Source organism: Podospora bellae-mahoneyi, chromosome 3 (assembly GCF_035222275.1).
Source record: "Podospora bellae-mahoneyi strain CBS 112042 chromosome 3, whole genome shotgun sequence".
NCBI classification, from domain to species: Eukaryota; Fungi; Ascomycota; class Sordariomycetes; order Sordariales; family Podosporaceae; genus Podospora; species Podospora bellae-mahoneyi.
In genome coordinates, this window is record NC_085882.1 from 2,951,796 (window position 1) to 2,964,841 (window position 13,046).

Sequence of the window (13,046 nt, forward strand, 5' to 3'; positions counted from 1 at the left end):
TTCCTTCCTTCTTTCTCACCTCGGTCGGGGAAGGTCGCCATTTCGCGACGACGTTGCGGGCAGGGGCGGCGGCGGCCTTCGGCGTGGGGGTGGGGGGTAGCTAGAGTTGATAATCGGCTGGCCCAAGGGAACGGGAAAGAGAAGCAGGAAAAGGAAAGCGAAATGTTCCGAAACACCATCCCAGTCCACCAGTCCTGGTAATCGATAACCCCCACATGCATCATTCTGCGTGCTTTCGCATCTGCCTCAGGATGCTCAAAACGATGCTGCTGCCCGCTCCCATGCCTCTTGGCTTGTGAAAAGGGTCAGGAGCACCAAAACCACCGCGACCTTCCCGGTCCGGAAGCTCGGTAAGCATCGCAGCGTCGTCGCATGGGAGCGACTATTCTGGGTACGGAAAGTGTCAAAAAACTTCTCGAAGCCTGCATGGAAGGGTGGAGGTAATATCGGCCACCCGGGGACGGCTGTTTACACTCTTTCGGATGAATTTGGGCCCTAGGAGTTCTCCACGATGCCTTGCACCTTACAAAATCTTCAACCGACGGTAAAAGGGCACATCACATGCTTACTCCGGCGCCTCCGTCATCCTCAGACCTCAGTCAACAAGTACCACCACCACGAGGATCAAAACGGCCGTCTCGCGTCGAGACACCCACTTCCCCAGAGTTTCACAGAACGGAGCCTAGGCTACTGGCAAATGGACCTTTGACGTATCCTCTCTAATCTGAGGCTGTGCGAGCATGTGCAAGACGGGACGGGGCGGTAATGTCGGTCGTGTGTCTTGCGGCTTGGATGCGGAGGTAGGTGGAAGAATGACTCAACCAACGTTCATATGTCAGCCAGGCGAATTCCTCATCACCAGACCCGGGAGCCTATACGACCTCGGGATCTGGACAGGAGCATCTGATACGATGATGCCAACCACCAGTCTTTTCTCTTCAACATGGTGAAAGTCAAACAAAAACAGGGAAACCCGCCCATGACGCAGCTTTTGCCATTTGTTCTCCCCTTTCCCAAATGTTAAACCGAGGTTTGTGTGGTCCAAGAAGTGTTGGCCCCGACGAGTTGTCAACCACACAGAACACAGATGCTCAATCTGGAAGTTTTGACTGGATGAGGCGAAATGCCCAACTCAGCGCTCCTCGCTCCTGTCCCACCGTTGAACTGGCCCGCGATACCTATGGGGTCACAGCCTAAAATGGCTGTGCTCCATTTCAGGCCCCGACAAACCCACCCAGCCTAGATTCCCAAAAAGACACATTTTCCTCCAATGGATGGTGTAAGTGCAATTCTGGGCCCTTTTATTGGTGGTGGTGCGAGTGAGTTGGTACGGATTAGAAATGCAATGTTTCCCACCTACCCAAATCTGCAGGTTGCATCTTTTGCATTGCATATACAGCAAAAGCGAGGTACCTGCTGACCGTTGAATCGGGGCCTTTTCTCTTCGCCGGTGTCGATCCGCAGATCCGGCGATCGGTCGGTGGTGTTGGGGTTGTTAACCCCGACGGTTGATAGTCGGGCTGGTGCGGAGAGTTGTGGGGCGGTTATCGGTGCGGGGCCGACATGCGGGGCCGATGTGGACTCCGGTTTATTACACAAAGGACACATGGCGCTGGGATACGGCTGGGTCAGTTGACTCCGGGCTTGTCGGGGATGGTATTCCGAGTTGGTTCCGAATGAGGTTGGAGTGTATCGCCGATATGTCCCACGAGGCAAACTGGCAACTGCGATTCAGCTGGTAGCATTCCTCTCATCCAGGAGCAACATCGACTTTATCCCATACGTGAAACCATCTCAGCACTTCCAGAAGCAAAGCATACAGCCACTACCGGAACCATACAACATTGCTCCAGGAAACATCCCAAGTTTCATCTGACATCACCAACCCTCCTCAATCCCCTCCAAACCACGTCCATTCAAGCAGACCAACTCCATCTCCCTCTCTTGTACCCTCTACTTCTCCCCCCTCACATCGGAGAGATAACTACCCTTAGCTACAGCAGTCTAGCCAAAAATTCCAAGGGCGCCAATGCAAGATATCAGATCATACCGCGATCTCCATATGCCTGAACTCTCCTCACCTCCAATACCACCCTATCAACCCCAATAAGAGCCCAGATCCGGGGATAAGCAAAGCTGTCACGTACAGCATCTCATACACTACCACCGTGATTCTCCTGTCTTGAGGAGGGGGTAGATGTAGAACAACTGCTATCTCACACTTCAGGGGGGAACGTTGCTTTGGTGGTCGTTGCACATTGTGATATGATACACTCATCATCCTGGGACAAGCATTCTCCCTAAAGCAAACAAATCAGATATACCACACCTCCCAAGCTATATAACTTCCCGCGATGCCAAATTGTGATGGCGGCTATACGAGACACGTAACTAAAGTGGGGCCAGGGAGGGTGGGCTTGCATGGGCGTTCAGTCACGTTATTTCATCCCTTTCCTGTCATCCCTCATCCTCCAGCGTTCGCTTATTATAGTAAGTTGACTCACATTTTGTGACAAGCAAACATGATTTTCGCCGCCCGCTGGAAAATAAACGAGTAGGCATAACACGAGCTTTTTGACATTTGATGGTGGGAAGAAAGTGTGAGTTGTGACGGCGACAGCTTACAGGCCACAAAGACAGCCAATCAGAGCTGGGGATCACTTACACGTTTTTGCTTGGCGGTGATTCGTTCGTTTTTTTTGCAGGCTGCCCTTTCTTGCGATGACCCCCGCGCACACACAAAAACCTTTTGCAAATGAAAAACAGTTTACAAGAGAGATATGTTTATGCCTTACCGAGCACCCCCCTTCTGGATCATGTGGAAATTCCCTCTTGTTTAGGAGCTTCCAGGCATCGGGATGTGTCGGTTTAAATGTACCGTTCCAAAGTGAGGGGTCAAAGGAGGGGGTGGGTGGGTGATAAGAGAGAGGGAAGTAATCCCGCCGAGCACAACCCAACAACAACTGAGGGAGCAAAAGTTACACCCGCGCTACCCTCACACAGAATACCGCCGACTCGAAAAGCCGGCAAGGCAAGGCGAAGGGCCGAAGTGCGGAGGGGGGTTGTCTTTCAGGGTGTCTGGACCTAAAGTGGGGAAAACGAAACATCAAAATCTAGATTTTTGTCGTGCTTAGATCTAGGCGCGGCGGTTACGGGTGCGCGCGCGGGGTAGGGTAGGTTAGTGTAAAAGCACAAGCGGTGTGTTGTAAGTTCAACAATGGATGGAGATAGGTCCCCCCCCCCTCGCCTCATCTTTCCGATGTCTAGAATATCGTCAATGTCGATGTGGAAATGGGTAGGTACCAACGTTTCCAAAATATGGAGAACTACACAAAACGGTGAAGGGGGGGATTATTGGCAAATTAGGTTACCTGCCTTAAGAAGTCTCATCTTTAGTCTTGGATCGATCTACCATTCCGATTCAGATTTTTCTCATCGGAAAGCGGGTAGGTACATTTGGCTTCTGGTGTGTACACAAGCCCATTAACAATTTCGTGGGGTTGGTCGGGAGTTGGGTGTACCGTGTGTTGTTGTGTGGTGCGACTTACACACACCTCTCACACTCTCCCTACCTACCCGCTGGCCCTATCCTATTCCTTGATGCCTTCCGGGTTCTTGCTGGCCTGTACCCCGCGTTTAGGTCTCGACACGCCGGCAGCAAAAGCACAGAATTGTCACGCTCAACCTTCGCTCATTGGAATTTCCACAAACGAGAGAAAGCTGGGGCAAGGTTTGCTCTTGGAAGGAGGGGCAGAAAGAGAGAAACGCACAACTGTGCCCAACTGATTGAAAGTGGAAAGCTTGATGAGCTGGCCCGGCATGGAAAAGCCCACACACACCAGAAACTTACCAAAAGGTCAGGTTTAAGGTAGGTCTCGAGGAGGTTGGGCGCTTTTTTTTTTTCGAAGCTTCATCAAGGCATGTCAAATGAGGGAGAAATGTAATTCATCAATTAGACATTGCCAGCGAAGCTTTCTGAGGGGCAAGCATGGGGGGGAGCTTCCATCTTTGAGCAGAGCTGGAGATTACCAACCGATTTGATATTGGTCGTCGTCGTAGAAACCAGGCGTGGTGTGGGTTTGAGGGAGAAAGAAAACGGTGCTGCAATGCCATGTTGCCCCTCCATTTTTGGAATGCACAACTGCCCTATCTGCCTTTGCTGCGGGCCGGTGGACTTTGCTGCTGGAGTTTGAGAAAAAGGTGAGGATTGAGGCTGAGCAGGTATCGTGGTATTCGCTGTCGAAGGGTCTGGTGATACTCTCGCCATCTTGGCCGCTCGAGATATGTGCCCAAGCAGGCAACCCACGGGCGCCTGGCCGAGCCACGACACCGCGTGGTTTTTAGCATCTAGGCAGCATCTGACTGTGATAGTCTCAGTGGTATAGTAGTTCAATTTGCCTGAACAAATCAGACTATCTTTGGGAGGGATATCTGCTACAGAGCCCAAGGTGAATGACGAGTGATGTCATTGGGGACCCTGATGAAAACTAAACAATGGATAGTATCCAAAACTCCACCTCAAACATCTCCACCGCAACCACCACCAAACAGCATAAGACAAAGACTCACAGTCAGTAAATTATAGGCATCAAACTGAGAAAATAATAAGATATGCCTCATTCAGGCATCAGGCAAATTGCAAGCTTCTTGTGGCCTGGTTTGGCGTGATACTCGAAGGTAAGAGGGGGCCGAAAGGTCATGGCAAAAACATCAAAACATACAACACCGGGATTTCCTAGTGGTCACCCACCTGAGTACTGATCCGGCGGCTATGTAGCATGACTGCAAGGATGGGCAACTCCAAACAAAGTATATTGTTTACTTCAAAATGTGGAAGAAAGCGTGCCGCTAAACGGTTTGTTAGTGGACAGGCCGGCCGTTGCAACTGTTACAGAGAATACAGACACACCCCCACCACAGTGTTAAAGCGGGTGGAGATGTGTTCAGATGGAAATGTGCGTTCAAATCGCGCCAGCAGCTCTTGCCCGGTTTATGATTGCATGCGGCCCGACGCAAAACCCCTTACTCAGCTTGCCGTGACTTGCCAGCCAGCATCAGTCACCTCTCTGTGCCTCCATCCATAATTTTATGTAGCACACCAGGTCGATCGGAGCCCGCAATAATTGTTTGAAGGCGTGATCGGAAAAGAGGAGGAGCAACTTCGGAGGCCAAAATTAGTGCCGTCGATCCAGAATTGTTACGAGCCTCGATATCCGCTCCGTTATCGATGAGGAGCCGCGCGATAGCCTCGTGGCCATACCGTGAGGCCAAAATGAGTGCCGTCGATCCAGAACTATCCTGAGCCTCGATATCCGCCCCGTTGTCGATGAAGAGCCGCGCGACAGCCTCGTGACCATACCGTGAGGCTCAAATTAGTGCCGTCCATCCAGAACTATCCTGAGCCTCGATATCCGCCCCGTTATCGATGAGGAGCCGCGCGATAGTCTCGTGGCCATTCTGTGAGGCCAAAATCAGTGCCGTCGATCCAAAAATATCCTGAGCCTCGATATCCGCCCCGTTGTCGATGAAGAGCCGCGCGATAGCCTCGTGGCCATACTGTGAGGCCATAATCAGTGCCGTTGATCCATAATTGTTACGAGCCTTAATATCCGTCCCGTTGTCGATGAGGAGCCGCGCGATAGCCTCGTGGCCATTCTCTGAGGCCCAAATTAGTGCCGTCGATCCAAAAATATCCTGAGCCTCGATATCCGCCCCGTTATCGATGAGGAGCCGCGCGATAGCCTCGTGGCCATTCTGTGAGGCCAAAATCAGTGCCGTTGATCCATAATTGTTACGAGCCTTAGCCTCGTGGCCATACTGTGAGGCCAAAATTAGTGCCGTCGATCCAAAATGGTTACGAGCCTCGATATCCGCCCCGTTGTCGATGAAGAGCCGCGCGATAGCCTCGTGGCCATTCTCTGAGGCCCAAATTAGTGCCGTCGATCCAAAAATATCCTGAGCCTCGATATCCGCCCCGTTATCGATGAGGAGCCGCGCGATAGCCTCGTGGCCATACCGTGAGGCCAAAATCAGTGCCGTTGATCCATAATTGTTACGAGCCTTAGCCTCGTGGCCATACTGTGAGGCCAAAATTAATGCCGTCGATCCAAAATGGTTACGAGCCTCGATATCCGCTCCGTTATCGATGAGGAGCCGCGCGATAGCCTCGTGGCCATTCTCTGAGGCCCAAATTAGTGCCGTCGATCCGAAAATATCCTGAGCCTCGATATCCGCCCCGTTATCGATGAGGAGCCGCGCGATAGCCTCGTGGCCATACCGTGAGGCCAAAATGAGTGCCGTCGATCCAGAACTATCCTGAGCCTTAATATCCGCCCCGTTGTCGATGAAGAGCCGCGCGATAGCCTCGTGGCCATACTGTGAGGCCATAATCAGTGCCGTTGATCCATAATTGTTACGAGCCTTAATATCCGCCCCGTTATCGATGAGGAGCCGCGCGATAGCCTCGTGGCCATACCGTGAGGCCAAAATCAGTGCCGTCGATCCAACATGGTTACGAGCCTCAATATCCGCTCCGTTGTCGATGAAAAACCGCGCGATACCCTCGCGGCCATTCTTTAGAGCCCAGTGAAGTGGCCTATATTTTCTCCCACCGACTTTGTCAGGGTCTGCCCCGTTGTCGATGAGAAGCCGCGCGATAGCCTCGCGGCCATTCTCTAGAGCCCGGTGAAGTGGCCTATATCCTCTCCCATCGACTTTGTCAGGGTCTGCCCCTCCTTGAATTAATAATTTCACAATGCTTAGCCTACCCTCCTGGGCAGCCCACGATAATGGCGTCCGGCCTTGGTAATCTCTCAAATCCTTTTTGTAGTTTAAACCTTCAGTGATATCGACGCCATCGCAGACAATCGATGACAAGCCCAAAAGTGCGGCTATGGCATTTTTATGGCCGTTTGCTAACGCAGCGAAAAGCGGATGCTTGTACCTTTCCCCAGGAACAGCGGTAGCCACTTCTCTTTTCATCTGTGTACGAATAAGGTTTCCCAAGCCTTTGTCTGCTAGAACATAAAGCGGAGTTGCATCGGAGCCATACCGCCGAGCTTTGAACTTCTCGAGGTGGTTGATCACCCTGATTCCATCCGTATCAAAGAATTGGGTCAAAAAACCGTCTTGCGGAACCATAGGCGCCGCAGCATTGGCATGGTAGAGGACCTGCTGACCGGCATACTCCAGGAACGAGCATTTCTCAGCCATGGCGTTCCGCTCGTCGTCTGCGCCCTCTGGCGGGACGATGATCGCCCGTACTGTTGGATGATGCAGGTATGTAGTGCAACAATGCTTGAGGATTTCGTGGCTAGGACCCTCCAAGTCGAATCCAAGTTCAGGCCACAAATCCTGAATGCCCTTTTCTTTCACCAAAAAGTCCCGCACTGATTCATGAATAAACTGCACGGTCTGCTGTTTAGATTTGGTGATCTCAGCAAGCCCCTTCGAGGAGCTCGTGACTAGTTTGACGGCATCCTTCTGTGTGTCATCTGGCAACTCGGGATCGACAAGACGCCGCTCCAACAAGCCCGCCCATAGCGCATGGCGGAACTCTGCTGGAGTCAAAGGCCGCTTTGCAAATAGAATCCAGAGAATGCAGAGCTGTAGCGATTCAGTTCTATTTCGATCACGTGCCAGCATGCTCCTGAAGAGTTTGCTTAATTCGGCCGGGATTTCCGAAAGCTTCTTTCTGAGAGCGAGGGCGCCGTGGCTACTCTCATTGTTTAGGATTTCCACTACCAACACGACCCACATGAAAACCCCAGCAGCTTTGTCTAGGATTTGGGATTGTAATTCTTCAAGAAGCGGGCGGTGCGCGATCCTTAGACGACTCTTGACGTACTGTGCCAAGTCTTCTTGGTGTCCTGATTCCTTCTCGAGGGTGAGCAAGATTCCCCGGAAAATATCAATGTACGGATATGGCCGACTCGAGAAACAGATTTGAAACCGAATGCCTTTATCAGTGGCATTCTCTGCCAATTCTTCGAAGAACTGGACCATGTCCCGGACTTCCTGCTCGTCACACTCATCGAGGGCGTCAATGAAGCAGGTAAAGCAGCGCTGGCCAAGGGCCATAACAGCGTTGCTGAGAAGATCCTTCAGAGCGTTCAGGCCAGGGCAGTCTTGTTGGTTCCGCGGAACAATGTCCGTGTTGTCTAGGACGGATTGAAGGTCCGAAAACTCGTGCAGGAGCTGCGACAACAGAGACCGGTACATCCCGGAGATGGACTTTTCCAAATAGTCGCCTCGTGCATTGAAGAAGAAGGACACCACGGCCACACTGGGCTTTTTGGAGCCTTTCTTCGTTTCCAGGTACACGAACTTCATCATGGTTGACTTTCCGGCGCCTGCCTTGCCTCGCATCCATAAGAAGCCATGATGCTCTGATTGCTTCCTAGGGTCAAGCCAATCCTGATATTTTGAGTGCTGTAGTAGCCAACGGCAGGTTTTTGTATATGCAACCCGAATAGTGGTTCTGCGAGCATCGATTTGCGGGAATTCAAGGCATTTCAGCAAGCGTTGCCGCCGTTCCAAAGCATAGTCGACTACTCACATCCCCAGTCAGCATGATACTAGAGGAAAAGAGACTGGCCAGGGCAAGGGTCTGTATTACCGGCGGTATCGAGCTGGCTCACATTGTTTATGGGAGTCCGATCAAGTGTCCTGGACGAAGGCGGAAGCCCTTCCAGCAGTTCCCTCGCGTATGCAGCTGCAGTTGCAGCAGAATAGTCTTGCCACTCCTTGTTCTTGTGGGAATCCGAATAGTCGCAAATTCCACGAATCGGCAAGCACTGGAGGTTATCCATCATGCCGGCTGACTCCATCTCGAAGCACAGCGCCGAAAGTCGCTGAGCAATGTCATCCCGTACTTTCCCGTCCTTCATAACCCTGTTTCCCGAAGCGATGACTCCGTAGTGGATCCTGGGTTCGTCAGAGAGGCGTGCGCCTCGTGGTTGCAGCTTTGCTGGGTCGCAGTCAATACATGTTGGAGCCTCGAGAAGGTGGTTATAGGACGCTTGGAACAGGCGATCGGGGTGGTTCGGGCGCAAGATATTCGGAAGTCGGCTTCGCAGGATCCCGGCCATCCGACTGCTGGAATGGTGCGGCCCATGCTTCGATCGTAGAGCGGACACAGCTGAGTTCAGTAGCCACGAAGGAGTCTTCGCATCAGCCGTTTCTTGGAACGAGCCGCCCGCAATCACTTTGCCCATGTCATACTGCATGACCCTGGTGCCGACGACAACATCACCTAGGTACAAGTCGGCCTGGCTAGGGGATCCGCCGCCGATGCCGACCATTAGGGTAGCGCGAATGCTCGGAAAACTCCGCTTCAGGTTTGTCGCAACGATTGCGGCGTTGTTCGTTCCATACTGTCCCGGCAAACATGTCATGACAACGTTGTGCTGGTCGATGCGCCCGAGCACGTAGATGTTGTCGTCGCCGGCTTGGTTGGGTGGCAGTGGGTGTTCCTCGTCCAGCATGGCACGCGATACCGCCAGTTCTAAGGGAAGTGCACAGATCCAGGCGATTGTGTAGTCCCCATGCACAAGTGGAGGGTACGCATCTTGGTTTGGGTAAATGCTACCATTGGAGGATGTGTCGAAGATTCTTGGCCGTTTCGGAAGGCTCGCAGACGGTTCTTCATCTTGGTACGTTCGTTTCGGAGTCATGGCAGGGCGTTTGCATTACCGACAATCGTGGAATCGGTCGGAAGTATTCGTGGGTGGCAGATACTGGAGCGAACGTCAGACCTGCCAGCTTGGAGCAAAGTGTGAGGTGTTCATGATGGCGCAGGCGTGCAACTGAACATTTCGAAGGAGGCAGCCGAGCAGGTGAGTGGCGCCACGTGCGGCATCAGGCTCTGCAGCTACGCTTCCTTTTTAGACGTTGAATCACCTTTTTGGTGCCTCTTAGTTTCCCGCTACGCTACACACTAGGTTTCTGACGTTCTAGAAACCTGCAACTTTGTCTGTCTTACACTTGAGATTCCGAGATGTTGTGTTAATCTCCGAGGCACCGGCTATACAGGCCTACCTTGGTTCGCAGCGAGGTCAAGTCCGGTTTTCCCAATTTCCTCAAGGCTGCGTCTGTGCAACGCCCAATGAGCCATCAGCTCTGTGTCGAGTGCCCTCCAGTTCGGTTGTGGTGGCACCGTAGACTGATATTGTCATGATTGGAGATGCCTACGAAGTGGAACAGCCTGAACTCAATCTTACCAACATGACTTCTCACAGCTCAGACGGCTGTGTGAAACTACTCAGGACTGCGTCACGCAAGTACTGTTGCATTCTCCCACCTTCAAATCTGCGAGCTGCAAATAGATTATCATGACGCTCAATGACAAAAACAACTAGACACCATGGCGCGAAGGCGGCGCTACTTCAGCCTCGCCTCCAGCCGCTAGCTACCAAGGCAGTGGGTTGACGGCACCACAAGCTAAAACCCAGCTCGAGGCAAAAGAAATACTATGAATAATAGGACGAGAAACAGCAGACGCTCAGGTTAACTGGGCCCTTTTATCCACAGATTTTTATATCGACTCTTACCGCCGTTAGCGGAAAACGTGGAGTATCGTCCTATTAAGCTAATTAAATCACATAGTAACTTAAAGATATCCCAGCGATAATAGATTATCTCTGCGAACACCGTGGTTACTAGATTCTTTAATTCCCCATTAGGTTTCCTAACCCTTGTAAAATCTTAAACTATCATGTCTGCCCCTCCTCGGCGCTCTTACCGAGGGTCCGGTGGCTGGGTCTATGGACGGGACTTACCCCTCTCGAGGAAGCACGGGGTCCGGGGGAGCTTCCGGGGCCCATGATGCTTGCCCCCGGCTCGCCCGGTTCGCCTAATCCTTCCATAGCAAGTGATCAACAGGCGCGTGTGGTTCACGACACAAACAAACGTTCATTTCACCTCACCTCGTTCCACTCATCTTGTCAACGAGCGTTCCCTCGTCTCAAAGCTCAACGCCAAACGCAGAGTGTGATGTGCCTTAGGTTTGGATGGCGCCATGGAAACATCAAACAGGACATGGTTTAAAGCACACTCCACACTACGGTCCAGCCGACAACGGCAGAGTAACTCTGCAAAACAGTTGGGTTAGCCCCACAAATTCGACATGTTCTAAAAGCGACCGAGGAATTCATGCGAGCGGGGATTTTGTTTTGATCCTAGGTTTCCCGTGCTCTATCTGGGACAGCTCAAGATGGGAACATGGCAACCATTTGTTAAGCGTCACGCACTCCCGTCTGACATCTGGTTGGCAGGCTTGCGTCTGTCACAAAGAAGAAAAAAGACAAATGCTATTGCTGATACTTGATAGCAGCTTATCTTCAGATATCACTTCGACAAGGTAAACGCCCGATTAGTTCCCGACTTTCACAGCTGGTCTTGGGTGGCTGCCAGTTGGGTTCCCAGCTGCCGCTACTAAAAAATGAATATCCAAACGATTGCTAAGGCTTTTGGGGATGCATTCCATAGTAGACGAAAAACTTCACCGCCACAACCTACAAAAACGGCCACCAAAAATCAAACAAAAACAATGCCGTTTTGCGGATAAAAACATACAACACCAGGGATTCCCCAGTGGTCACCCACCTGAGTACTGGTCTGGCGGTCAGCTGTTTGACTAGGGGAGAGCGGACGGGATCCCGTATTTTCAGCTGCCTATGGTCGTATGTGAAAGAATGGAGTGGATAATGGGATTGTATGTGCTGTTGGGAAGAAGAGATGACGAGAGTTTCCCATGCCATTGCATGCGAAACAAAGAACGTTGACGAAGAGACGGAATGACGGCGAAAGGTCGGGCTGCATACTCTACAAGAAACGATCTACAAGACACAGCTGTCGACATCAATGTGGCCTTTGAATCAGAGCCATCGCTGGTCCAAAATGTCGGTATCATCTTCTGGAAGAAGAGATGACGATATCTATGGCTTGATATGCGGTTGTGTCGGGCTGTAATCACAGAAGGTGCAATCGTGCAGTTCTTGCCATGTTGTTCGTAGTCAGTTGCCACCGGCTGTTGAGTGGTGCCAAACTCACTCCTCTTAGCTCTCATCTCACTTCTCACTCTCATCTCACCGCCCATTCAAGCGGCCTCGCCGAACAGCTCCTCGCTCACAAATCCTCACAACAAGCAAACCATGTCCCATCAATACCGCAAACACTTCACCCCCCTCGAATCCAACCCCTCCCTCTTCACCTCCCTAGCCCACACCCTCGGCCTCTCACCCGCCCTAGATTTCCACGATGTCCTCTCCCTCCACGACGCTGACCTCCTCTCTCTAACCCCACGTCCAGCCCACGCCCTCATCATAGTCTTCCCCACCCCCCAAAACTACGAAGCCGAACTCATCAGCAAGGACAAGGATATCACCCAGTACACAAGCAGCGGTGACAACGAGCCAATAATCTGGTACAAACAAACCATCAACAACGCCTGCGGCCTCTACGCCATCCTCCACGCCGTCAGCAATGGCCACGCTCGAGACTTCATCAGTAAAAACCCCTTATCCCATCCCATCTCATGCTTACGACATGGCAATTAACCTAGAACCAGTTCCCAACTCACACCTCTATCAGCTCCTGACAACTTGCACCCCCCTCAACCCACGAGACCGTGCCGCTTTCTTAGAAAACGACACGAACCTGGAAGCAGCGTACAAAACTGTCGCTCTACAGGGTGACTCGGCCGTCCCTGAGAATCCAGAGGATGAGGTCGACTTTCATTACGTGTGTTTTGTCAGGTCGCCCAAGAACGGGCATCTATACGAGCTGGACGGAGACAGAAAGGGGCCAATAAATCTAGGAGAGTTTGAAGAAGACGATCTCCTTTCTGAACGGGGATTAAGAGTGCTAAAAGAGTTTATCGAGAAAACAGAGTGCGAAGGGGGAGTTAGCCTACTTGCGTTGGCTCCGGCGGAATAGGTAGGCCACATGGTGGCTATGCATGGTCAAAACTTCAACCGCCATTGCTTGCACACTGAGCAGGTATAAAACAGACAACTGCATGCGTGTCATGACAAAATAGACCCATT

At 51.9% G+C, this 13,046-nt stretch overlaps 3 protein-coding genes across 3 annotated transcripts; 2 read left to right on the forward strand and 1 right to left on the reverse strand.

Annotated features, from left to right (window-relative positions):
* Positions 1-1,574: 1,574 nt before the first annotated feature.
* Positions 1,575-2,768, forward strand: QC761_308555 (uncharacterized protein; the record flags this gene model as incomplete). The annotated part of the gene is given in 3 exon segments (XM_062877999.1): positions 1,575-1,738; positions 1,743-1,946; positions 2,004-2,768. Coding segments are annotated over 3 exon segments (435 nt in total). The 3' UTR covers positions 2,071-2,768.
* A 2,599-nt stretch (positions 2,769-5,367) lies between these two features.
* QC761_308560 (uncharacterized protein) lies at positions 5,368-9,674 on the reverse strand (the record flags this gene model as incomplete). The annotated part of the gene is made up of 4 exons (XM_062878000.1): positions 5,368-5,799; positions 6,124-6,433; positions 6,632-8,549; positions 8,618-9,674. The coding sequence occupies 4 exons, from the start codon at positions 9,672-9,674 to the stop codon at positions 5,368-5,370; spliced, it is 3,717 nt and encodes a 1,238-aa protein (XP_062733827.1).
* Positions 9,675-10,602: 928 nt separating this feature from the next.
* Positions 10,603-13,042, forward strand: YUH1_1 (ubiquitinyl hydrolase 1). The gene is made up of 3 exons (XM_062878001.1): positions 10,603-11,359; positions 11,488-12,507; positions 12,569-13,042. The coding sequence occupies exons 2-3, from the start codon at positions 12,153-12,155 to the stop codon at positions 12,934-12,936; spliced, it is 723 nt and encodes a 240-aa protein (XP_062733828.1). The 5' UTR covers positions 10,603-11,359; positions 11,488-12,152; the 3' UTR covers positions 12,937-13,042.
* Positions 13,043-13,046: the final 4 nt, after the last annotated feature.

Bases quoted from the DNA above. Each gene is read 5' to 3' on its own strand.
- YUH1_1 (XM_062878001.1), top strand. From the start codon at position 12,153: ATGTCCCATCAATACCGCAAACACTTCACCCCCCTCGAATCCAACCCC. The intron at 12,508-12,568 runs GTAAAAACCCCT...ACCTAGAACCAG, and splicing joins CCACGCTCGAGACTTCATCA to TTCCCAACTCACACCTCTAT.